The sequence below is a fragment of the Rhinatrema bivittatum genome, chromosome 5, assembly GCF_901001135.1.
Source record: "Rhinatrema bivittatum chromosome 5, aRhiBiv1.1, whole genome shotgun sequence".
Classification (NCBI taxonomy): domain Eukaryota; kingdom Metazoa; phylum Chordata; class Amphibia; order Gymnophiona; family Rhinatrematidae; genus Rhinatrema; species Rhinatrema bivittatum.
In genome coordinates this window covers 300,909,357-300,933,877 of record NC_042619.1, presented here as the reverse complement: position 1 = coordinate 300,933,877, position 24,521 = coordinate 300,909,357, and the positions used below count along the sequence as shown (strand labels likewise).

At 46.1% G+C, this 24,521-nt stretch overlaps 1 protein-coding gene and 1 long non-coding RNA gene across 5 annotated transcripts in view; one reads left to right on the top strand and one right to left on the bottom strand.

Moving 5' to 3' along the window:
• Window positions 1–24,215, bottom strand: part of DBNL (drebrin like) — a 32,257-nt gene extending 8,042 nt beyond the window's left edge. For 2 of the 4 annotated variants that reach the window (XM_029604174.1, XM_029604177.1), the window contains exons 1-6: window positions 23,977–24,213; window positions 15,242–15,297; window positions 14,500–14,612; window positions 11,839–11,913; window positions 888–1,034; window positions 343–420 (exon numbers count right to left, since the gene is read on the bottom strand). In XM_029604174.1, the coding sequence (XP_029460034.1) occupies window positions 343–420; window positions 888–1,034; window positions 11,839–11,913; window positions 14,500–14,612; window positions 15,242–15,297; window positions 23,977–24,059 (552 nt within the window). In that variant the 5' untranslated portion in view covers window positions 24,060–24,213. Of the gene's footprint in view, window positions 1–342; window positions 421–887; window positions 1,035–11,838; window positions 11,914–14,499; window positions 14,613–15,241; window positions 15,298–23,976 lie in introns of all 4 variants that reach the window. The other 2 variants (XM_029604175.1, XM_029604176.1) reach the window with 2 other exon arrangements.
• LOC115092838 lies at window positions 12,541–13,036 on the top strand. Its single transcript, XR_003857093.1, has 3 exons — window positions 12,541–12,579; window positions 12,748–12,808; window positions 12,907–13,036. It is a non-coding gene; the product is annotated as an uncharacterized LOC115092838 (long non-coding RNA).
• Window positions 24,216–24,521: the final 306 nt, after the last annotated feature.

The following is a 24,521-nucleotide window of genomic DNA, read 5'->3' as shown; positions in this document are numbered from 1 at the left end:
ACTTGATGGTTCAGGGGACAGGCACAGGAGACGGAACCTGTCACCGCAAGGGCCAGATGGCTCAGGGGGCGGGCACAGGGACACAGAGCTAGTCACTTCCAGGATTGGATCGCTCACGGGAGACACTTACAGCGGTACAGAGCTTGACACCATATAAATAAGATACAGTTGCATATATTAGGTCTATGAAGCAGACTAACAGATGCAAATCTCTCATGCATATTCATTCTGAATATCTAAACACCCAGACAGGCTAGGCTTACAGTAGTAGCTCCACCAACTATATTTCTTTTATCACAAGAGGGAGCTTAAGTCAGTCCAGTTGAGGGCTGAAAGACTCACCTCGGCCTTTGCCCAGAAGGTGTCTTTGCTGACTCGTTTGATCTCGGATACAGCATTTGTCTTCTGATAGACAGATCCCTGGAAAAGAAGAGAAGATGCCAAAATGAGCAAGGTTTGCTATTTTTTTTTTGTCAACATCGGCATATTATTTCTGACCTGCACAAAGAATTGCTGCAGGAACAGATTTATCCAAGATCAAAACCTGATACTTTTCTCCGGCTTTTCAGGGGTCATCTTCTGTTGAGTGCGACAGTAGGCAACTACATGCACTTGGTGATTGGGGCCATGCCCACTCTGACACGATGTACCCAGTATAAAAACCATTTGCCAAGGCTTGGTTCATGAAAGGTTTTGAGGGGAAGAAATGCCTCAAGATATAGGATGGGTGAGCGAGGAGGAGCCCAGATAGGAATATCTAGAGTTCCACCACAAAAAAAAAAAATAATAATAATAATAATTCAAACCACCAAAACTAGCCAAGCTTCCTGTAGATTTAGGGTACTAAAGGACCCAGAGTCTGTCCCCATCTCCTGGGCCGTGCTCACCACAGGTCCTTGGGGGCCCGAGTCCTGGAACTTGCTGGACTCCTTATGGAAATTGTAGTTTGCGCCAGATGCCTTTGCCACTTTCTCCATGACGGAATCGGGCTCCACGTCTTCCTCTGCCCTGGCGTTGACCGTCACGTGAGCACCCTGTGGGAAGGGGGGATGGAGGGAGAGGAGAGAAGGAATGAGGAAAGAAACTACTCAGGAGATGTTTGCTGGAACCTGAGCACCCCAGGGAGGAGGGGCACAGCCTTTGAAGGACTACAATCGCAGCTGCATTCTTAGATCCAGGTTAAGGTCATGTCCGATCAAGTTAGGCCCCCAAACCCAAGGTTCACTGCAGGCTGCGATACCTATTCTAGGGTCAATATGGGAATTACTACTACTAAAAAAAAAAAAAAAAAAAAAGGCACTACCCTACGATAAGGAAAACCAAAACAAAAAGAGTGGCAGAACTCATTAAAAAAATAAATGAAACAAAATCTTATAAAACAGGTCAGAAAAACTGTTCAATGATGAGATAAATTATGTATAAGAAAACAAAAACAAACAATGGGTAGGATCAAACCCAAAGAATCTCATAGTTAAAATAAGCTAAAAAGAACTGGTTCAAAAGGTAAAACTGAAGTCCTGACTGATGCTGAAACGTGGCCTTGCTGGGACCTGTCCCACTGCAACACTGCTCTCCCTCTCTTTATTTTTTGAACTAGCACAGACCCTAGGGACTCCCGACCTGGCAGCCCACAGTCGAGCGACTCGAATCGCGATCTGCCCCAGGTTATGCCATGCCCCCAGCACTCCTGCTGCTGTAGCTCACCAGCCTCGGTACTCAGCTGAACAGCTTTCTAGTTTCTTTTTCTTCTTCTGGCTCAGCTTCGAGAGGGGTCAAGGGGAGAGAAAAAAAAAAAAAAAAAAAAAAAGAAGGTGTTCACCCCTGCAGAGTCTCGAGTGCCACTGGCAACCAAGGCCTCCATCCCAGCTTCTTGTCTCCTCCTCCATTTTTTTTTTTTTTTTTTAACTTTCTGAAGACCCTGCTGTGTCCAGAGCAGAAAGGCGAGAGGAAAGGAGGCAAAGCAAAAAAAAGGGGATGGAATCGGGAAAGGAGCAGCATCCAACCTTACCACATACCCTGGGTTCCCAATCCTCTGGGTGGAGAAGAGGGAAACCCCCCCCCCCCCCACTAGGGTACTTACCAGACCACTAACGGAGTTCAACTGGGACTTAAAAAAAGGAATAAATAATTGTTTTGTTGCCCAGGAGCAGGCTCCCACCAGGGAGGGCAATCCCGAAGGACTGTTAGCCCAGGAGCCAGAGGACTCAACCAGGCCGAGGATGAACAAAGACTCTGGGAGCTAGAACACCTACCTAACCATCACAACTGCTAGAGAGAGAGAGAGACTACTGGGATCGGCCTCAGACCAGAATCCCCCATATAAGCCCAGAATGAAGTCATAAAAAGAGATGTGTCCTCTGTCTCAGTCAGCAGTGAAGGAGGGGGAAAATAGGAAAATTGGCTATCTGATCATTTTTGTTCCTATAGTACCACAGCTCAGTCCAGACTCCTGGCTTTTGTATCCCTGCCAGCAGATGGAGACAGATAAAGTTTTATTGAAACTACCATATAACCAAGGGTGCCACTTGCAGTCCCTCAGTATGGACCTGTATCCAAGCCAAGATGCCCATAAATCAACTAAATTTAACAGCCCAGCTTATACCCCACGAACAGGAGGGTGGTGACACTGACAACTCTCTCTTACAAAGGAAAAACAACATAGTGACCAGCTAACAATTCTGAAATAGCTATAAACCAATAGACAAACCGATCAGATGACTCTCCCCCTACTATGGGCAGATCTCTGGACTGATCTGTGGGTCCTACAGGAACAAAAATTCAGGTAAGAACCAATTTTTCTTTCCAGTACATAGCCAGATCTGTCCAGACTCCTGGGATGTACCTAAACCTATTAAACTGAGTGGGACCTGGAGAGTCCCGCTCGCAGAACACACTCACCAAATCTGGCCACAGTCGGAGCCCCGACATCCAACTGATAGTGTCTGGCAAAAGCGTGCAATGACTTCTAAGTCGCTGCCCGGCAAATCTCCTGCGGTGACACCTGCTGGGCCTCAGCCCAAGAGGCTGCCTGTGAACGCAACAAATGAGCCCTCAAATCTGTAGACACTGGCAGACCCTTAGAAATATAAGCCAAATCAATCACCTGCTTGAGCCAACACGCAATCATAGCTTTGGATGCTTGACATCCCCAACTTGGACCACTTTAAAGAATGAAAAAGTGGTCCGAAGTATGAAAATCATTAGTGAGTTTCAGATATCTCAACAATGCCCGCCGGACATCCAAAAGCCTCAGCTCCCTTGCATGAGGAGCTGAGGGATCCAGGTCCAGAAAGGCCGGAAGTTCCACCGTCTGATTAACATGGAACCCTGACACCACCTTCGGCAGAAAGGAGGACACTGCGCAAAGACACTCACCTCTGAAACCTGCGGAAAATGGTCTCAGCATGACAAGGCCTGCAGCTTCAAAATTCTTCTTGCCGAGTAAATAGCCACTAGAAAAACCACCTTAAGAGTTAAATTCTTCAAAGCTGCTCTCAGAAGCGGTTCAAAAGGAGCTGCACAAAAGGCTGTAAGCACTAGATTCAAATTCCAAGATGGACAAGAATTCCTCAATGGAGTTTGCAAGTTCTTTGCCCCTTGAAGAAAAAATGCACAAAGAACCACCATGTACCTGCCCCCGGAGACAAGAGAGCCGCTACCTAAACCTTCTGTGAATTAAAAAGGCCCAACCTTTGACCAAGCCTTCCTGCAAGGATGACAAAATGAGACACTGTAGCCTGCAGAGCTCGCACATCCCAATCCATACACCAGAACGCAAGAGATTTTCCAGACTTGCTTATAAGATAAAAGACATGAAGTCTACCTGGCCTGCAGTAAGGTAGTGATAACCGCCTCCGGATAATCCATTCACCTGAAGTGCCTCATCTCAAAAGCCAAGCTGTCAGACAGAAGTGCACCACCTGGTCTGAAAATATGGGGCCCTGATGAAGAAGATTCTCCAGATGATTGAACCTTAGGGGCCCCTCTATGGCCATATTGATGAGATCCACGAACCAAGAATGGCACAGCCACTCTGGAGCCATTAAAAATTATATGACATGGATACCCTTTTACTCACCAAGTAACCTTTCCAACCAAAGGCCATGGAGGGAAGACATACAACAGTACTTTTAGAGGCCACAGCAGAACTAGAGAGTGTCTATGCCCTCCACACCGTGCTCTCTTCTTCGGCTGAAGAACCAGGGTGCCTTCGCATTATCCCAATGGAGTGATATCCGGGTGCGCTGCAAGGAACAGCCGTTGAACTGTCCCCTCAAGGCCCCAACCTGTACCCGAAGGGAATTGAACGCTAATCCCTTAGCAAGTCCCTGCTGAAGAAAGTCAATAATCCGAGGAACCTCGACTGATAACGGGTCACAGGCCTGCTGACTACACCACGCCTCAAAGAGCTTCCAGATGTGCACATAAGCCATAGAGGTGGCCGGGCGTCGCGCCTGCAGAAGGGTGGAAATGACCTGCTCGGAATAGCCCTTCAAGCATAAACGTCACCTCCCAAAAGCCAAGCCGCGAAAGAGAAGTTATCCTCCCGATCTGAAAATATGGGCCCCTGGCAGAGCAGATGTGGTAGATGAGCCAGCTGCAATGGACCTTCGAGAGCTAGACGCACGAGATCCATGAACCACGGACGTCGTGACCACTCCAGCGCCACTAGGACCAGCTGGCCCAGGTGAAGTCGACCTATGAGTGGCCAGGGAGGGAAGGCATACAGGAGAATTCCCATGGGCCAGGGGTACACGAGGGCCTTGATGCCCACCGAGCCCTGCTCTCTTTGACGACTGAAGAAACGTTCCATCTTCGCATTCATCCGCGTTGCCATTAGGTCCAACTGAAATACTCCCCATCTGGCGCAAATGCGGTTCCACGCGTCGGCGGACAGTTCCCATTCTCCTGGATCGAGTTGCTGTCTGCTGAGAAAGTCCGCTTGAACATTTTCTACCCCCACGACATGCGAGGCGGCAATGCCCCCGAGATGACTTTCCGCCCAGGTGAACAGAAGTGGTGCTTCTAGCGCCACAGTGGGACTTTGTATCCCGCCTTGCCGGTTGATGTACGCCACAGTCGTCGCATTGTCTGAGAAGACTCACACCATTCTGCCCTGAATCCAGGATAGAAAGGCTTGTAAGGCTAAACGCACCGCTCTCGTCTCGAGCCGATTGATGGACCATGATCCTTCCGTCGCTGACCATAGACCTTGAGTGGACCTTTCTGCACATACCGCTCCCCAACCGGAAAGGCTGGCATCTGTGGAGATTATTAGCCAATTCGGAGGGTCCAAATTCACCTCCCGTTCCAGATTGTCACTCGACAGCCACAACGAGAGACTGTGGACTCCCGAAGGAATGGCATTGGCAGGTGAAACTGCTCAGATACCGGGCTCCACCGAGACAAAAGTGCCCGTCGTAATGGACGTAAGTGAGCAAACGCCCATGGAACCAAGTCTAGGGTGGAGGCCATGGAGCCCAGGACTTGAAGATGATGCCATACTGTGGGAGTGGTCCTCCAAAGAAGTGAGTGGATCTGGTCTTGCAACTTCGTTATTCGGTCTGCTGACAGAAACACCTTTCCTTGTATGATATCGAATTGGGCTCCCAGATAACCCAGCACCTGGGTGGGTTCCAAGTGACTCTTCTGGACATTGATCACCCAGCCCAGTGACTGTAACATGAACATCACCATGTGCACCGACCTCTCGCAGTCCTCCTGAGACTTTGCACGAATCAGTCGTCCAGGTACAGGTAGACCAATATCCCCCCCTTCCGAAGGAATGCTGCCACCACCACCATTACTTTTGTGAACGTTCGAGGAGCCGTTGCAAGGCCAAAAGGGAGGGCTCAAAATTTGAAGTGTTGTCCCAACACCTTGAAACGTAGAAACCTCTGGTGACTTAACCTGATAGGGATATGAAGATACGCTTCTGTGAGATCCAGGGACGCCAAAAACTCCCCTGTCCGAACCGCCATCACCGTCCTCAATGTTTCCATCCGAAAACGAGGAATCCAAAGGCAACGGTTCACTTTCTGCAGATCGAGGATGGGATGAAACGTGCCCTCATTTTTGGGCACCACAAAGTAAAATCGAGTAACGGCCCCTTCCCTGCTGTGTCTCTGGAACCGGGAAAAAAGCCCTGAGGTCGAGAAGTCGTTGCAGGGTCCCCCAGACTGCCTCACGCTTGCTGTGTGAGGCCATTCGGGATTCCACAAACACCCCCCGGACCGGAGGTGTATCAGTCTCTGATCACCTCTAAGACCCAACAGTCTGAGGTAATTCTTGCCCATTCCGTGTAAAAGTTGGATAATATGCCTACGACAGCTTTGACGATGGAATGAGTGCTCGAGGCTTTATTGGGAGGCTTTGGTGGTGCTTCCTGCACCCAGATGCCCCAAGTCCCTACCGAGTCGGCAACCCCATGAAAGGATTGCTGGCGCCTTGTAGCCTGTTTAGAAGCGGTCGGTGTGGTGTGTCTACTAGTCCTGTATCAACGGGTGTCCCAGAAACGTGCTCGAGGAGGAAAGGCCTTCTTGGATAATCTCCTGTCTTCTGGCAACCGATTGCCCTTGCATTCCGCCAGCAGTTTCACCAGCTGATCCAGTTCCTCTCCAAACAGGAGCTTGCCCTTAAAAGGCAGGTTGCACAGCTGGGTTTTAGAGGACAAATCCGCTGCCCAATTCCTCAACCAGAGGAGACGCCGCGCCAACACCATGGAGACCATACCTCTCCCTGAGGTCCTCACCAGATCATACAGAGCATCCGCCACGTATGCAACACCCGCTTCCAACCAGGTGGACTGTAACGCCCCGCCGCTTGTTCCAGCACTGGCAGACACCTCCTGAACACAACACAGACATACTCTCTGCATCAGGCTGGCGCAGATTGCCGCTCGAAGACTCAGAGCTGCGACCTCAAATGCCTGCTTCAACTGGATTTCCAGCTTCCGGTCCTACATGTCTTTCTGGGCGGCCGCCCCAGCGACCAGGATAGTGGTCTTCTTAGTGACAGCTGAGACCACAGCATCCACCTTAGGGATCTTCAACAGGTCTAACACATCCGTCAACAGGGGATATAGTTTAGCCATCGCTCTGCCCACTTTCAGACCTCCCACTCCCGGGTCACCAGTTTGCGTACTTTCTTCGGTAGAGGAAAGGAAGTAGTGGGAACCCTAATGCCATCGAGGATGGGATTAACCCCCTCATTGTCAGACTCCTCCTGAGACATCTTAAGGCCCAGGACCTGAGGAATAAGGGGACGCAGTTCCTCCCTTTTAAATAAGGAGACCACACTAGGATCATCACCCTCCGCAGGCAGTGTATCGGGTCATCTGTATCGTCCGTATCCACATCCGCCTGATCTGGGTCCGTCCCCGCACCTGCTCCCACAGGCGGAGCAGATCCTGATCCCGGCAGTGGGCCTTGAGGGCCCTGAGCGCCCTCCTCTCTCTGTCGCCCCTGATCCATAGGGCGTTGCCCAGGATCTGTGATCCTATAAGGAGGAGGACGACAGACGTCCCCCGGGATTCCCGGTCTCTTCACTGCCGAGCGTTTGCAAGCCAAGAAGGCTTCATGCATGAGGACAAATTCCATGGAAAACCCTCCAGGCCCCCTCCCCTTTCGGGGAAATCACTGGCGGTGCAGCGCCCGCTGTCCCGTGGGGTCCTCCCCTAAAGGAGCTAACACAGGAGGGGGATCCTCCTCCCACGATTCTAGGTCCGGGGCATCCGGGCCATCCCTGGGGGGGCCTTCCGATTCAGACAATTCTCCTACTTCCTGAGCACAATCAGTTCATAAAAAGGCCTCATCCAGAGCCTGACTGCGTGTGCCACACACGCGGCAGGCCGGCAATTTTGAACGCAGCCCCATCTATGAAAGCGCGCCACCTCGTGGATCTAAGGGGGAGAAGGTCGCAATTGCCGCACCACCACTCACAGCTGCGACGTGGGAAAAATGCAGTCAGGAAGGCGAAAACAAACTTTCCTAAAAACAGATAAAAACAAAAAAAAAAAAAACCCCGCGCGCAGCCAGCCAAAAGAAATGCAGCCTGTCCCCGACTGAAAACGCCGCCGCGAAGTAGCAAAACCAGCTGGTCTAAAAAGGAAACTCACCCCTTCCCTTTCATGGCAGCCCGGAGCTCCGGGAGCTGAGGGAACAAGAAGCTGACAGCCTCCAAGGGCCCGATCCCCCTGCACCGACTCTTTACCTCAGAGCCAACTGCATCCGGCCAGACGCTCTAACAGAGAAACTTTGATTTTTTTTTTTGTAAACTTTACTGAGGCAAAACAGGGTATGCTCTAGCAGGGATCAAGGGAGCAGCTGTAGCAGTGTCAGTGGTGAGTAACCAGGAGCCCCTGGCCTTCACACACCGACCCGGAGCGGGCGAGACCCTGATAGGCATATCCAATCCCCCGGACGCCCGGCTTCCACTGAGGGATGGCCCATGAAGGTGCCACACCTCAGGAAGCTACTGAAAAAAATCAAATTAAAAACTGCTGGAGTGCATCTCTGCCATCTGCTGGAGTCAGAGAAATACTGAGGGACTGCAGGTGGCACTCTTTTATACATGGCAGTGCCCAAAGCTTTGTTCTATCTGACTCCATCTGCTGGTAGGGATACACAACCCACTTCTCTGGACCGATCTGGATATGTTCAGGAACTGAGCGATAAATGCGCGTCTGAGACGCACATTTATTTTTTTGCATTTGGAGTGAATGAGTAATAGCCTTATTCACATGCATTTGCATGTGATGAGCGCTAACTCATTCACTCCGTGTCGGACGCACATTAAATAGGCGCTAATCCCCCTATTGCATTAGGGGGTGGATTAGCACCTATTTAACCCGCGTCCGACTGTGGGTTATACAGTGTGCTCGGCTGAGCGCACTGTATTGCATCGGCACCTAAGAAAGGGTCGCCAACCCCCTGCTCGTCTGCCTTGACCAGGGAAGATAGCCCCACCGGGACCTTACAACTCCCCAGGAGGCTCCACTGGAAATCCACTCTCTCTCCCTTTTTTTTTTTGCACTATCTGCAGGTGGCACTTGGTTATTTAGCAGTTTCAATTAAAAAAAACAAAACAAAAACTCTCCCCATCTGCTGGCAGGGGTACAAAACCCAAGAGTCTGGACTGATCTGGGTTCGTACTGGAACTTATACTATGTACTGACAGGTGTAGCAGGACAATAAAGAAAGTGTTGTGTGTGTGGAACTGGAAGAAAAAAAACCCATGAACAAAGCCTTAGGGCCACATGAGATACAACCTAGGATACTACGGGAGCTCAGAGAGGTTTTGGTGGGTCCTTTGGAAACAGGACTGGTGCGGCAGGATAGGAAACTACAGGCTGCTTAGCCTTACCTTGGTGGTGGGAAAATTAACAGAGACTTTGCTGATGGAAAAAGGATAGTGAACTATCTACAACCTAGTGGCTTGCAGGATTTGTCTCAATACAGTTTTACCAGAACCAGGTCCGATCAAACAATCATCGATTTTTTTTTCAGTTGGGTGACTACAGAATTAAATTGAGGGGGTGCACTGGATGTTTACTTTGGATTTCAGCAAAGCTTTTAATACGGTCCATCATAGGAGGCTCATGAATAAAATGAGCAGGTCGGGAGTGGTGGCTGGATTAGAGATTGGTTGGCTGGCAGATGAGAGTGTGGAGTAGAAATCAGAATTCACTCAGAGGAGAGAAAAAGTAATTAGTGGAGAGCTTCTGGGACTGGTTTTAACATTGCAGAGGGGTTGGGAAGGAAATTTTATCTTTTTATGGATGACATTAAGATCTGCAATAGAAGGGGCACTCCTAAAGGATTAGACTGAATGATTTAAAGAGAGCATGAGGAGTGGTCGAATGCTTTACAGTTAAGATTCAAAGCCAAAAAGCACAGAGTCCTGCACGTGTGAGACAGAAATCCAAAGGAGTTTTACGCGATGGAAAATGAGGTTAGTGAGCACAGACCAGGAGAGAGTCCTCTGGATAAAAAGTATCCGATGATCTTCAGGTAGCAAAGTAATGTGACAAGATGGTGAAAAGAGCCAGAGGGAATCTTGGCTGTGTAGGGAAAGGCATAACCAGCAGGATAACAGGAGGTGATAATACCCCTGTACGGGTCACTGGTGAGGCCTCATCTGGAGTACTCTGTTCAGTTCTGGAAGCCGTATCAAAAAACAGAGAAGACAGATGCAGTCCAGAGAAAGGCAATGGTGTGGGGTCTGCACCAAAAGGCATACAAGATGGGACTTGAGGTCTTAATCATGCATTCCCTAGAAGAGGGGAGACATGAGGCGGGGGAGGGGATACGATACACACTTTTAAATACATGAAAAGTATTAAAAATGAACAATGTTCAAAGAAAAGGAAAACTGTGGATACACATAAAACCAACACAAACAAAAAATTTATGGAGGAGGTATTGGGTCAGTTATTAAAGCCTTGTGGTTTGTGTTTTAGGCCAGAAGAAACATGTTTGGGATATGCGGCCGCTCATACGTTTTCTGGGCAGGGAAGGAAGCATTAGAACGATCACCAGGGGGAGCACTTGGGATTCACTCAGGCAAGAGTTAGGTTTCAGTGGATGTGTGACCACAGGATGAAAATGGGACCAGTTACTCCCGTCATTAATTCAGCCAGCTCACACCAAGCTCGCTACATTCTGCAGGCCTGAAAGGGGTTCAGCTAATTGAGGAATAAGGAGGATATAAGTACAGGTTGCAATATTACTTCCTAGGAAGCGAATCATACGGTCAGATATCATCCACAGGAGAGAGTGTGGCGCTCCAGCATAGAGATGAAAGATATCCAAAAATGGAGAACGAGGGTTAGCTAGGAAGTCTCCAAGTTTGTTTCCCTGTTAGGTGGTTTTGACCTGAGACAGGTCTGTACAGGCTGGATGGCATTCCCCTCTCTGACACTGGTGTGGACACACTATTGTGCACACTTCAGAACACAGGGCAGGAAACTCCACATACAAGGAATTCAGCCACAGCGCATGGGGGGAGATCAGACAAGGGACAGGACAGTACCCTTTGCTTGGCAGGAAATGCCACAGATCACTGTGGCATTTCCTGCCAAGGAAAGGGTGGGTGGTTCAGCATGACAGCAGCAGGACGGACAAATGTAAAGGAGCATATCAGTACTCTAAGTCCTCCCCAAATTGGGCCAGAGAGGAAGAATGTATGCTATAGTTCTAGTTGATTCAATTGAGAAAACAGCAGGTTTAGTCTGACAGGCTGTTAGCACAGTAACACAAGCAGAAAGGCAGCTCGGTCAGTCTGGCAGGCTGCACACACAAAGCATTTAAAGCAATCGTGGGCAGGACTAGCCAGGTCGGTCTGGCAGGCTATGTGCTCTCTGCCTCAGCTAGGTCTGTCAGGCAGCTGTAATGATTTATGATGACTGATTGACAGTCTTATATTGTAAAAGCTGAACCCTAGATAGTTAGGATACATAAGATGTAATCATACTCTTGGATTATAAATAAAGCTGAAGGCCAGAATTTTTCTCCCAAAGAGACTACCCACTGACTCTGTAATCAGCATGCAATTTGGGAGTGGGTAGTAAGCAAGCAGTGTCGTGCTGGGCCTGGGCCTACAGTGCCCAAGTTAAGTCCTTGAGCGAGTCATGTTACATCTCTGTGCACAAACACCAGAGATGAGGACCCTGTGAAACTGTGCAACAGCTGAATCCTGTTATGCACACTGACAACACACTACAAAGAGAAAAGAAATATTTTTACATTTGGTAGGGTCTTTATCTGCCACCATCTAAGAACCACAACACTGGCCTTGAACTGGCCCCTGGCAGATCTAGTTTGATAAGCGAGACTATACCTTTAAGAAGTTTGCAATGGTGCTGACATGATTGGCACAGACACCCTTCCTGGCATCATTCACCCCCTCGCCAGTCTGTAAGAAAAAAATAAAAGTCAGCTCTGAGGTGGTATTTTATCTTTATCCAGATTTATAAATTGCCTATAACAGAACTAGGCAACGTACAAATAAAACAAATATAAAAGAGAGATTATAAACAATCATTAACATGTAAAAGCAAAACCATAAATTCAAAAAGAGACCTGTTATATGGATGTCAATAATCTGAGTGTACCTTCATACGATGCTGTAAAAAAATACGGCTATCGTGACTGTGAAGCCTATATGTAGGCTTTAAAAATCATTAGGTACTCCAGTGTTGGAATGCAAACTTTTGTAGTGCTCACTGTCCACTGTGCAATTGTTGCTGAAATGATCACGTGGATACTGTTGTAATATTCACTTATCTCAAAATTGTAGTCTGTCTTGCCTCAGCCGACATCCTGATGTTTCGGAGGCTGGCTCCTTCTTCAAGGGCTGGATATGCGCAAGAGAGACCGGTATTCCAGTGAAACATTAGATGTTGTGACAGTGAATCTGGTGAAACACAGGTAAAGTGTGCAAAAAAAAGAGACATCTTTTAGTTATTGAAAAAACAATTAACTTAGGCTGAAATGTAGAGAGATACATACTTGATTACTGTGCCAGCAATGTTCAACTTCGCGCCAGCACAGAGTCGTGGGAGCAGCCGCTTGTTTTTCAGTAAGTACTTTAAATTTTATTCCGAGATTTGAGCACAACTTTTACCACTTCAAGTTTTAAAAAAACAGCAGCCTTTTCTGCCCGTTTGCAGGTTTTAACAAGCAGGCTAACAATTACAGCAGTTAAGACAGAGTAAACAGTTCTCTGGTCATTTCATTTCCTCCACAGCGGAGCTTCACAGACCGCTAAACAAACCTAACAAGTTGAACATTGCTGGCACAGTAATCAAGTATGTATCTCTCTACATTTCAGCCTAAATTAATTGTTGTTTTTTCAATAACTAAAAGATGTCTCTTTTTTTTGCACACTTTACCTGTGTTTCACCAGATTCACTGTCACAACATCTAATGTTTCACTGGAATACCGGTCTCTCTTGCGCATATCCAGCCCTTGAAGAAGGAGCCAGCCTCCGAAACATCAGGATGTCGGCTGAGGCAAGACCGACTACAATTTTGAGATAAGTGAATATTGCAACAGTATCCACGTGATCATTTCAGCAACAATTGCACAGTGGACAGTGAGCACTACAAAAGTTTGCATTCCAACACTGGGGTACCTAATGATTTTTAAAGCCTACATATAGGCTTCACAGTCACGATAGCCGTATTTTTTTACAGCATCGTATGAAGGTACACTCAGATTATTGACATCCATATAACAGGTCTCTTTTTGAATTCATAATTTTTTCATGTTATATTGTTTGGGTTTATAAATAAAGCAAAACCATAGCCATCAAGAATATCAATAAGGAAATACTTAAATCAGAGTCCCAATGGCTAGTAATATGACTGTAAACAACTGTGTTTAAGGTTTTGAAAGTTTTCAATCCGTCAGCCAGGCGTAAAGCCTCTGGTAAGGAGTTGCAGAGGGTAGAAGGTGCAACAGAGAAGTCCCAGTCTCTAGTGCTGCATAGTCTAGCACGGTGTAACTAAGGCACATCCAAAAGGCCCCTCTCTTTCTGATCTCCTCATACCAGAGCAGACATTTTCCTCCTCTCTGTGCCCTGAAATTCCTGTCCACCCCGCTCAGAGTGGAGGGTACCGGAACAGAGGTAAGTACAGTTATAGTAAAGAGTAAGTTTATTTATTATTTTGATTTATAGTCTGCTTTTCAGGCTCTTTCAAAGCAGATTACATTGACATACTGTAGATATTTCCTATACCCAGAGGGCTTATAATCTAAATCTGTACCTGAGTATTATTATTACTGTTTTACTATGTTTTTACAATTTTGTTTGTTGAAAGATACTTTGTTACTGTTTGTTAATGTGTAGTGTTAGTCTTGTTTTATAATTTTAGATTAAATTGCTTTGTATATTTCTTATGAAATTATACAGAAAACTGCTCTGATAGTTCTGTTAATGGAAGTGTGATATATCAAAAACAAAAAAGGATACCAAGACTAGACTACAACCCCAAGGTGACAGGTTTGTAAATAAAACTTCACCCCCCAAAGTGGAACCCTATGAGCCGTTCCCCAAGAAACTTACTCTGGATGCAACCACTGTAACTGAACACAGACTGCTCTCCAATATGCATTTCCACACGAAACCAGCAGGGTCGCAGCTCAGAAATCTTTGTCCTTCTGACTCTAAGTTCACTCTCAGGCCATACCCTAACTCCCCAATTAAATAGTCACTAACCAGCTTTCGCGTGCTCTGCCTCTCTTGTCAGGTCAGTGCAGAACGAACCTAGGATGATGCATCCCCAATACTCGTGTGAAAAGATGTGTGGGTCAGGAGAGGATCATAAGCTGGACGTGCATTGCTAACCTTCTAACCATGACACCAGTAACTTGGTGGAAATTTGACCAAAAATAAAACACACTGCTTTGCTCATTGCTACTCATGCAACAAATGTTTCCTGGGTTTTCGGAGTCCAGTGTTGGAGAATGTTCGGTGTTTCCCTTTGCTGCACTCACCCAATTAATGAGTACATATTTGGGCAGCCCGGAGTTGGGGTCTTTCACTCGGCAGAAGGCGTACATCACCTTCCCACTGTTCAGTTCATCCACCAGCTCCTCCAGGCCACCATCTAAAGCAGGAAAGACAGACAGACATCAAAGGCTGCAGGACTGCTGGATCCTTTTTACATCCTGCTCAAGAGTGCAATCACCCTTCCCTCCAACCATATCATTCACCTCCTGCACCCTCCGACCTCTTCCCTAACATTACAGCCCTACGTATATCCTCTTCTTATTACCCAGCTCAGCTCCATAGACCTCAGTGAGCATCATCCACTGAAATTCCTCTTCCCCTCCAACCGTCACTGGTATCATCCTTCTAACCAGAGATGAATGGGACGGAGAGAAAGATACACACACACACAGCACTTAGCCAGTGGATTAGGGTTTCAAGCACATCGATCTTAAGTGAGTGGATGCATGCCTATTGCTCCATGGTTTGCAAATTAAGGAGCTGCTTATGGGAATTGCTCCCCCATACGAGAACAGTGAAAACAGATCTATTGAGCAAATCGCTGATTATTGTTAATGCCATATAAGAGCGCCACAGACGGGGGCACTCCCCTCCAGAGCTGGGAACTGAGGGGATGAGAAAGAAGACGACGGACAGAGATGGGGATGAGAGATAAGGAGAGAGACACACACAGAGGGGGCACTCCCCTCCAGAGCTGGGAACACAAGAGACTGAGGGAACACTCACCTCCAGTGCCTGCCAGCCTGATGTCATTGCTGTTCCCCTCATAGGTGTAGAGGGCCCTAGAGCAAAGCAGATGCAGATAACAGTCAGTCAGTCAGAGACCTGTCTCAGCTATTCCTGTTTAGGCATGTAGCAGTAACCTGCCTCCACTCTGTATCATACCCACCACCCTATCACCGTGCAAGTCACATCCGCCAACTAGAAGCTTCTGCCATACTCCCAATTAACTTCAGGCTGGTAACATTACTCTGGACAGGTAATCTGTTACTCACTCATTTCTAGGATGTAATGTATTTCAGATTCCTTTTAAAACGATTAAAAGTAAATATCTTGGTCAGTAAGCATGGACTCTAGTAACAGAGTGCCCAAAATAAATAGCAGTTTGAAAAACACAATTATAATTTAAAGAAAACACAGAGAAAGATCATCAATACATGGCAACACTGCAGGTTCATAGAAGAGGGGATTCTGATAGAATTGAGGGTTAGCAAGTAAAAAAAAAAAAAAAAAAAGGAACTGGAATCTGGAACAGGATTTTTCAGACAATTCAGGAAAAATATTAGTACCTGGCAATATATTTAACTATGTCTGAATTATCTTTTCAATAAATAGATACAGTTGCAATAAGTAGCATAACTTAAAAAAAAAAAAAAAAACAAAAAAAACTTATAGTCATTAAGCTCAAATTCAGCATTATAATGAAAAGTTAGACCCCTAAATTGGAAGTACCTTGGAGGTGGCTGCACGTCTCAAAATATTTAAAAAATTCTTCAAAACATCTGCATTCTGTATTAAACAGACTTTCTTAAAGAATGCATAATATTATTCTATTTGTCACATGTTTTACTTTGTAAAAGAAAATAAATGTACTGCAGATAGGAAAAATGTTGAGGGTTAAACCAGCAGAGCAGTAACTTCTGGGGAAACCTGGAATGGAATTTTTTTTTTTTTTTTTTTAATATGAGAAAAGTAGCAAAGAGACTTGTCTGCTCCTTTTGAAAGGCTGTTTCAAATCTAATCTAATATTGGTTTCTGTGACAGGTAAAAAATAAATTTCTTGGACGGGCTCTGAGTGTTCCAATTTTTCAAAAGGGGCATGATTGAGAGGGGCTTTTGCCACACAATTTGAATTTTTTAAAATTTCAATTGCACTGGGGTCACCTCTAAAGAGGCTGGGCGAAGGGTGGGACAAAGGTCTCACAAGAGCCTCAAGGGACATAAGCCATAAGATGCACCATACTGGGTCAGACCAAGGGTCCATCAAGCCCTGCATCCTGTTTCCAACAGTGGCCAATCCAAGTCACAAGTACCCAAACATTAAATAAATCTCAAGCTACTATTGCTTATTAAATAATATCAGTTTATGGATTTTTCCTTTAGGAACTTATCCAAACCTTTTTTAAACCCAGTTACACTAACTGCTGTAATCACATCCTCCGGCAATGAATTTCAAAACTTAACTATGCGCTGAGTGAAGAATTGTCTTCAATTTCTTTTAAATGAACTACTTGCTAACTTCATGGAGTGCCCCCTGGTCCTTCTATTATCTGAGAGAGTAAATAACAGATTTACATTAACTTGTTCAAATCCTTTCATGATTTTGTAGACTTCTATTATATCCACCCCCCTCAGCCGTCTCTTCTCCAAGCTGAACAGCCCTAACCTCTTCAGCCTTTCCTCATAGGGAAGCCGTTCCATGCCCTTATCATTTTGGTCGCCCTTCTCTGCACTTTCTCCAGTGCAACTATATCTTCTTTTTTTTTTTTTGAGATGTGGTGACCAGAACTGCGCACAGTATTCAAGGTGCAGTCTCACCATGGAGCGATACAGAGGCAGTATGACTTCCATCGCTTTATTCACCATTCCCTTTTTACTCTTTGGGGTGCTTCATCGAGTGATCAGGCCCTTGTAGACACAGCCCCAGGAGTACTGGGATGTCTGTTAGCATCCCAAAGCTCCCAGGGAAAGTTAGGTACAACTCCCGGAAAGCTACATTATTTCACTACCATGAAATTATTTCACTTAGTTATATTCCACCTTTCAGCACTCCAAAGCAGATCAGTACTGTAGGTATTTCCTAAGGTCTGTGCCTGAGGCAATAGCGGGTGAAGTGACTTGTCACGAGGAGCGGCAGCTGGATTTGAACTCTGGTTTCCCTGGTTCACAGCTCTAATCACTAGAATACGCCATGCATTTGCATGTACAGCAGCTCATTACCATTTTGGCCTTATTGAAGTATAAAATACCATACATCACTGTACTAAGGAGCTTACTGCACAGTAAATCTCTAACATGGCTTAGTAAATATATCACTTGGATTATAAACCTTCTGGGAACAAGGAAATGCCTACTGTACCTGAACATAATCCACTCTGAATTACATGAAAGATGGCGTATAAAATCAAATAAATAAATCTGATAATGGCTGCAACAGTCTCTGCAGCGTAATACACCAGTCCTGCTGCTTTGATTTGCATAACTTTGCTGCTACTGCACCACTGATGCAAACCCAAAGTCCACACTTTCCTGTCTCTACCCCATGACTGAGCTGAAGGCTGTCAGATGGCTTCATCTCAACAGCCAGAGTCTGAGCTAGCCTTACATGCAAAGTCTGGCTAACATAGCTTTAAGATGGGCAGGCACTGGAACAAGGAGCTTTAAGTGGCAGCTTACATTACTCATTACCTACTTGGCTTTATTTCTCCCTCCGAGTCCTATCTCTAGGTCTGGGTTGTATTTTGGGGGGTTTTCCCCCCACTCAGTTTCTTCCTCCTTTGGGCTTCCAGTGCATTCGGAAACAGGGCTGGGATGTGATGCCATAATACTCCATTCACAACTACCTGGGGATTTTCCCCTTATTTTATCTTGCCAGTCATTGTGGTGACACGACTCGGCTGGGGGCTCACTTACCAGGACCCTTCTAGGATCCTGCAGCCATGGGCTCTAAATGCTGGCACCAGCACGACGCCCACAGGGGGCTCTGATGAAGATCTGCACCTCAGCTCTCTGTGCCGAATTCCTACTTTACATGCACCAGCGTGACGCCCGCAGGGGGCTCCGATGCAGATCTGCGCTTCAAGCTCTCTGTGCTGAATTCCTACTTTACATGTACCAGCGCGACACCCGCAGGGGGCTCTGATGAAGATCTGCACCTCAGCTCTCTGTGCCGAATTCCTACTTTACATGTACCAGCGCGACGCCCGCAGGGGGCTCCGATGAAGATCTGTGCCTATTTGTGATGTTGAGAATGGGCTTCGGATGATGATCAGCAGCACCTCAGATTTACTTAAACTCAAACGGTGGAAGCAGTAACTATGTGGAAATTTTAAACATTTTTACGTACGCCTCATAAATAATACATACACCAGAATCAAGAGGCTGAATTTTAAAGATGTGTTTTGTTTTGATTGTCAACTGAATTATCTAAAGAAAAACGCCTCTCATACTATTTTACAAGCAGGATAGGGCACAAGCTGTCCCAGAGGACCCAGAACCCACAGATAACCTTGAAACCCTGCTTGGAAAAAAAAAAAAAACCCCACTGCTCTCTCGGTCACAGAGGTTCTAAACAAGTCACACGCAGCCAGGGCTGGAGGGCTCGGGATACAGTGTCTGCAGTGTGCAAGGTCAGATAGAGGAACTAAAGTCTTCCACTTCCCTCTTCTGCTAAAGCAGAAACCATCTTCATGCTCCAAAAGATAAACTCATGCTGTTCTCAGCTTCCTGTCTTCCTTTGTTGGTCTTATTCCCATGTCTTCTCTTTCAGTATCCCCATATCTGCATATAGATATGGGGCTGGAAAAGTCCCCAGCACCCAAAATTTGGCATCTGGCACCTGACAAGAGATATGCTGGTGGGGCCTTGGTGAAAAGAATGACTTCGACAACGGCGGTGGGTCCCGGGAAGAGTCACAGCGGCAAGGCCCTATTGGTGGGCTTAAAGAAACCAGAAGGGGGGGGGGGGGGGGGGAGGAGAGAGAGGTAGTGGGGATGGGTGGAGATGAAGAAGGAGAGTGCCTGCAAGTAGAAGAAAGGGAGGTGAATGCCCTTAACAAGAGGGGACAAGTAAAGAAAATACAAAAAAAAATCCTCAAATACACAAAACAAAAATATTCAAAAACAGAGCGCAATAACAGCAGCAGAAAAAAAAAAAAGGTGATCAAAACAGAGAAAAAGAAAAGAATATTTTCCTGGCTTCTAAATATTTTTGTCTGTCTTAAGTTTTCTAAATATTTTTCCACTCCAGTAGATGTATAGATGTCTACATATGTAGAGCTCTACTGGGTCTCTACTAAGAATGAATGACTGTTCCTAGCCTTCCGCAATTGTGGGACCACAGGAGAAACTGCACAATTAGCTTTTTGCTGCATAATTTGCAATTCGCCACAGAATCAACATTCCTGAAAGCTTTCACACCTCTTAGTTTTCTTCAAAAGATTGAATTAAGTGCTTTCAGTCTCAGCCCTCTTGCTGCTCCTGCTGCAAGCTCTCCCCTGGCAAACAGCCTGCAGGGAGTCATCTTCTGTTGATCCACTCCTCAAACCCCCTTCCCTCTTGTCTTGAAGTGAAGGGGGAGGGGAGTGAAACTGGAGTGGATAGAGAAAGCAGTCAATGTTTGATCCTTCAAAGATTTCTTAAATGCTTATCAAACCAAAAGATGTTTTAGATACAATTCCTGGATGGAGGGATGTCCCTATAGTAGAATTTAATATTTATACAAAAGGTTCTTGCACCTGCATGTGTGGCCAATCATACACTATTTGCAAAGACCTAGATGTTTTTTGGAAGTCTGCAACTACTGGTATCTCACAGATAGGGTATTAATGTCAATTAAGAGATGCATGGATAACTGACACTACTGCTAACAAGTTTCAACTTGTGATAATGCAACCCATTTTTGCATCTGTTACTGTGTGTCCAATATATGTGCACACCTTTCTGTGTAATTAACAGTAGGACAATCTGCTGCTGCTGAGGACATTTCTAACATACAGAATTTCATATACTTGGAAAGACAAGGACTTTCTCGAGAAAATATAAAAAGGATTCTTGCACTATTTCAGTTCAAAACCGAAGTGACATTTTCAAGTTATCTTGATAAATTGATTTTTTTTACTTAATACATTTTGTATTCATACAGAGTTTAAATAGTTTAAAAACAAATATGAATGATTTTCAATTTTTTAAAGTGACTGTTTGCATAGCCAGGTGTGAATTTTTATACAAAATTATGCAAATCTGCTACATAATTACCACAGAATTTAAAAAGTCTGCCACAGGAAACCAAGGGCTCTGACTGTACCAATGTAGGAAGAAGAAAAGCATTCCAAAAGGTTTCCAGCTCCCCCTTGTGGGTTGCTGCATGGTTGCTTCCTGTTTCTATAAAAGGGGAGAAACTAATTGCAGGTCAGCTTTTCGGGAGGCAGGATGGGGCTGTTTCCCCTTTTATTTTTTTGGGAAAGACTACCCTTGGGCCATTTTGGTTAAGGGCTGGGTTTAGAGAGAGAAGATAAGGGTTACTCCCTTTTGTTTAAGAGCTTGCTCTGTTTATTTTTGCAAAGTTTTTCTGAAGGACTTTGAATCCGCCCTTCCTCTATTTGGTTTTGGATCTCCGGTCTTAATTTTGCTGCCATCTAAATTCCTTTATCAGAGAAATTTAGAGCCCCAGCAGCCGCAGGAGGTTGAAGAAGTCTGGGACATCCAAACGTGTCCCTAAAGAGGAAGGGAAGGAGAAGAGCAGCACCCATCCATGTTAATCACTTGAAATATTCTGGAGAAGAAGTTGGGAGGTGCCATCAAAGGAAATGAGGCGGCTGGAGAAGCAGAAAGAAGTCTGCTCAAGGCACCTTGAATATTTGAAGCTGTGCGCAAACATTTTTGTTTTGTGCAAATTTTTACAAGCCCACTTCAAGTTGTTCAATATGATCTAGTATAGTACAAATAATATTGGGATTTCTTGTGCGCGATATGTTTTGTTGGGTGCACGCACCCAGCTTAGAGGTAAGTGATCTTGATTAAAAGTATGAGAAATGGGACATTGCATTTTGTCATCAAGCATAGGGATACAGAAAGGACAGATAATGCCATTTTACAGTCACAGATTTATTGGAAAAGGATTATATAATGGACTTATTTGAAAAAGGACTTGTACATGCCATTTACTTCTATTTAAACTTTACTTAGTAAACTTATATTGGATCCATAGCAAGAGTCCAGCGTGCTTATTACTGTATATACATTAAAGATTGATAGAACAACACTCAGATTCTTACAGGCCGACAAGAGCGCACTGTTAGCCCAGGTGTGGACGTGCGTTTGACGCACTAGCTCTACCCCTTATACGGTAAGGGGTAATAGCGCGTCAAATGCACATCCAACTCCCCCGAAACTAATAGCACCCGCAATATGCAAATGCATGTTGATGGCCCTATTAGTTATTCCTGCCCAATACAGAAAGTAAAATGTGCAGTGAAGCCGCACATTTTACTTTCAGAAATTAAAGCCTGCCCAAAGGCTGGCGTTAATTTCTGCCGGCACTGGGGAAGTGTACAGAAAAGCAGAAAAAACTGCTTTTCTGTACACCCTCCGACTTATTATCATAGTGATATTAAGTTGGAGGCCCCAAAAGTAAAAAAAAAAAAAAAAAATTAAAAATCTGCCCGCGGCCCAGAAGATGGACGTTCAATTTTGCCGGGGTCCGGTTTTCCGAACCCGTGGCTATCAGCGGGTTTGAGAACAGACGCCGGAAAAATTGAGCGTCGACTGTCAAACCTGCAGACAGCCACCGCTCCTGTCAAAAAGGAGGCGCTAGGGACGCCCGCTCTCCCGCGCGTTTTTCTGTATCGGCCTGTTAGAGAGTAATCCTCACCATGACAAGGAATCCTGGAAGAGAGGGGCTTATGGAAGATATGGGAGGGAAGGGCATTGCCTTTAAAGTTAAGTATGGACTCTTACAGTGAGGACTTCAGTCTGAGGGTTACATTTACACAGGAATAAAAGCTAGAGGCAGATCTGACAATAGGTAAAGACTGGAAGGCTCATCTAGTCTGCATCTTTTCATTCTTTTTATGGTCATATCTTTCAAGATTAAGAGACTGTCCAGATAATTAAAAAAAAAATTACTTTGTTTTATGTGGGTCTAAGGCTTTCATTTTTGGTCTTAACTACAGAAAATGCTGGCAGATATGGACCATCAAGCCCCTTTAGTCTGCCTGTTCCTGGTGCAAAGCCACAGAGCCTAAGTGATTTCAGGCTTTACCCTTACTCCCTGGTACCTCTGTGCCTAATCCTAGCTGCCTTTAATTACCAGCTTCACAACTTCCATTGGGAAGCTGTTCCATGCATCCACCGTACTTTCCATGAAGAAATACTTAGCGTCATTCCTTGGCCTATCTCCTTTAATTCAGAGGGGAAAGTGTATTAAATTACACACATCTATTTAAGTAATATTAGACATTTTGTTCTAACTTAAAGTCTTATATTTGTATACCTTTTTGGAATGGAAGGTGTACAGGGATTTTGTGTTCATACCCCCCTTGTTTAAAAACTCTTCCCCCAAACCTACTCTTCACTTGTGCCATGTTCCTAATTTTCATGGATCAGTGCAGCCCCTGCATGGGACTCATGAGAGAATCTGTTCTTCAACAGTCCATGCTGTATTCATGTTTTTCATGCATCAATGTTACACCTATATGAGGGTCTGCTTAAGATCCACTGTTCAGTTGTCGGGCACAGATGAGGAGCCATGCAATACTTGCATGGAAGTCAGATGAAGATATGCTCTTCGGCTGTCCATGTTGTATTCATGCTTTAGCTTTATGACACCTTCATGGGGCTCTGATGAGAATCAGGGCAAAGCACATGGATATAATGAGATATCTAATGAGAGGGCAGATGGAACACTCATTAAAGTTGGCTCAGTAATTAGTTAAAAAAGCAAATTGACGAAAGTGAGCTCTTAGCCTGTGTGAACAGACCGTTAACGTGGCCGGCTGGTGTTGCTGCTTTAAGAACCTTTCCTCTTAAGGTGACTTTTACTTCCTACTCTTAACCACGGTTCCGCGTTATGAGGAAGAGAAGCTACTTGTAATGTTCAGCTTTCGTTTCTAAAGGGGCTAACAAATAAATCAACCTCTTTTTTTTTTCCGAGAAAAGCCAGGAGTAGCAAAGCAGAGAGGATGCCAAACCTCTCTACAAATGATACATCAAAGAGGTCCCTGCGTCACGCCGGCAGCGCTGCCCAAGCCCGCACCTTTCCTCTCGGGGGGCGCTTGCCGGACCCCCTTAGTCCTTGATAGGGGCCCCTACAAGGACGCCCCTCACCCCGCTGAGCCCACTGTTGCAAGGAGCAGGAAGTCTGTGCAGAGCGCCCGCCCGGTCGAGCACTCCTTCCCTGTTTGTCCCAGGAGCCGCCGGCAGACTTCCTGAAACCTCTCCAGTTCCGCTCATAAAAGCCCTGGAAGGGGCTATAACGCGCGCAGTTTAAGCGCGGCTTTTTGCATATACAGCGCCGGCTCACATTCAGAGACCGCGGCAGCAGGCAAGAAGCGATGGGTTGAGTAAGAACGGAGTTTGCTTGCAGGAAATCAGGCAACCTTCCCCGACACACGTACACGTACTACACACACACACAGAGTAGGGTGGGGATGCAGGAGCCCGACGCGGCCAGGTTTGAAAAAAAAAAATATAAAGGCAGTTGCAGTACCAGAAGGGCGGCGAGCGCCCTGCTGCCTTCCTTACCAGTCGGTTTTGGATTTCTCGTCCACCACGTCCTTGTAGGCGGTCTGCAGGGCTGCTCCGTTCTTGCTGAGGTTCACAGCCATGTCGGACGCGCTCTTCCGCCGCAGCCCAGCGGCCGTTCTGCTGCCCTCCTCCGCCGGGAGGGGGAAGTGCAGGCTCCGGGCGGCGCGGGGTGGCACCCGCACGAGGAAACCTGCCAATAGCAGCAGCAGCAGCAGGCCGTGCGTTTGAGCAGCGGCGAAGGAGGGCTCCTTTGTTAAAGGCGTTGGGTTATGGTAGGGCTGGGAAAGGGAGGGCACCTCTGTTTCTGCAGCCAATCGCTCCCTCGTTATTAGGGGAGCTAGTGCTGCTGGACACACCTTCATTGCTGGGAACTAGTGCTCCTGCTGCTGGGTGCTGGTGCCAGAGGGAGATTTGATCAACTTTTTTGATTGGTTGACTAGAAAACTAGATCACGGGCATTCACTGGATGTTGTATGCTCGGAATTCAGCAAAGCTTTTGCTACTGTCCTGCACAGAAGGTTCATAAAAAAAAACCAACAACC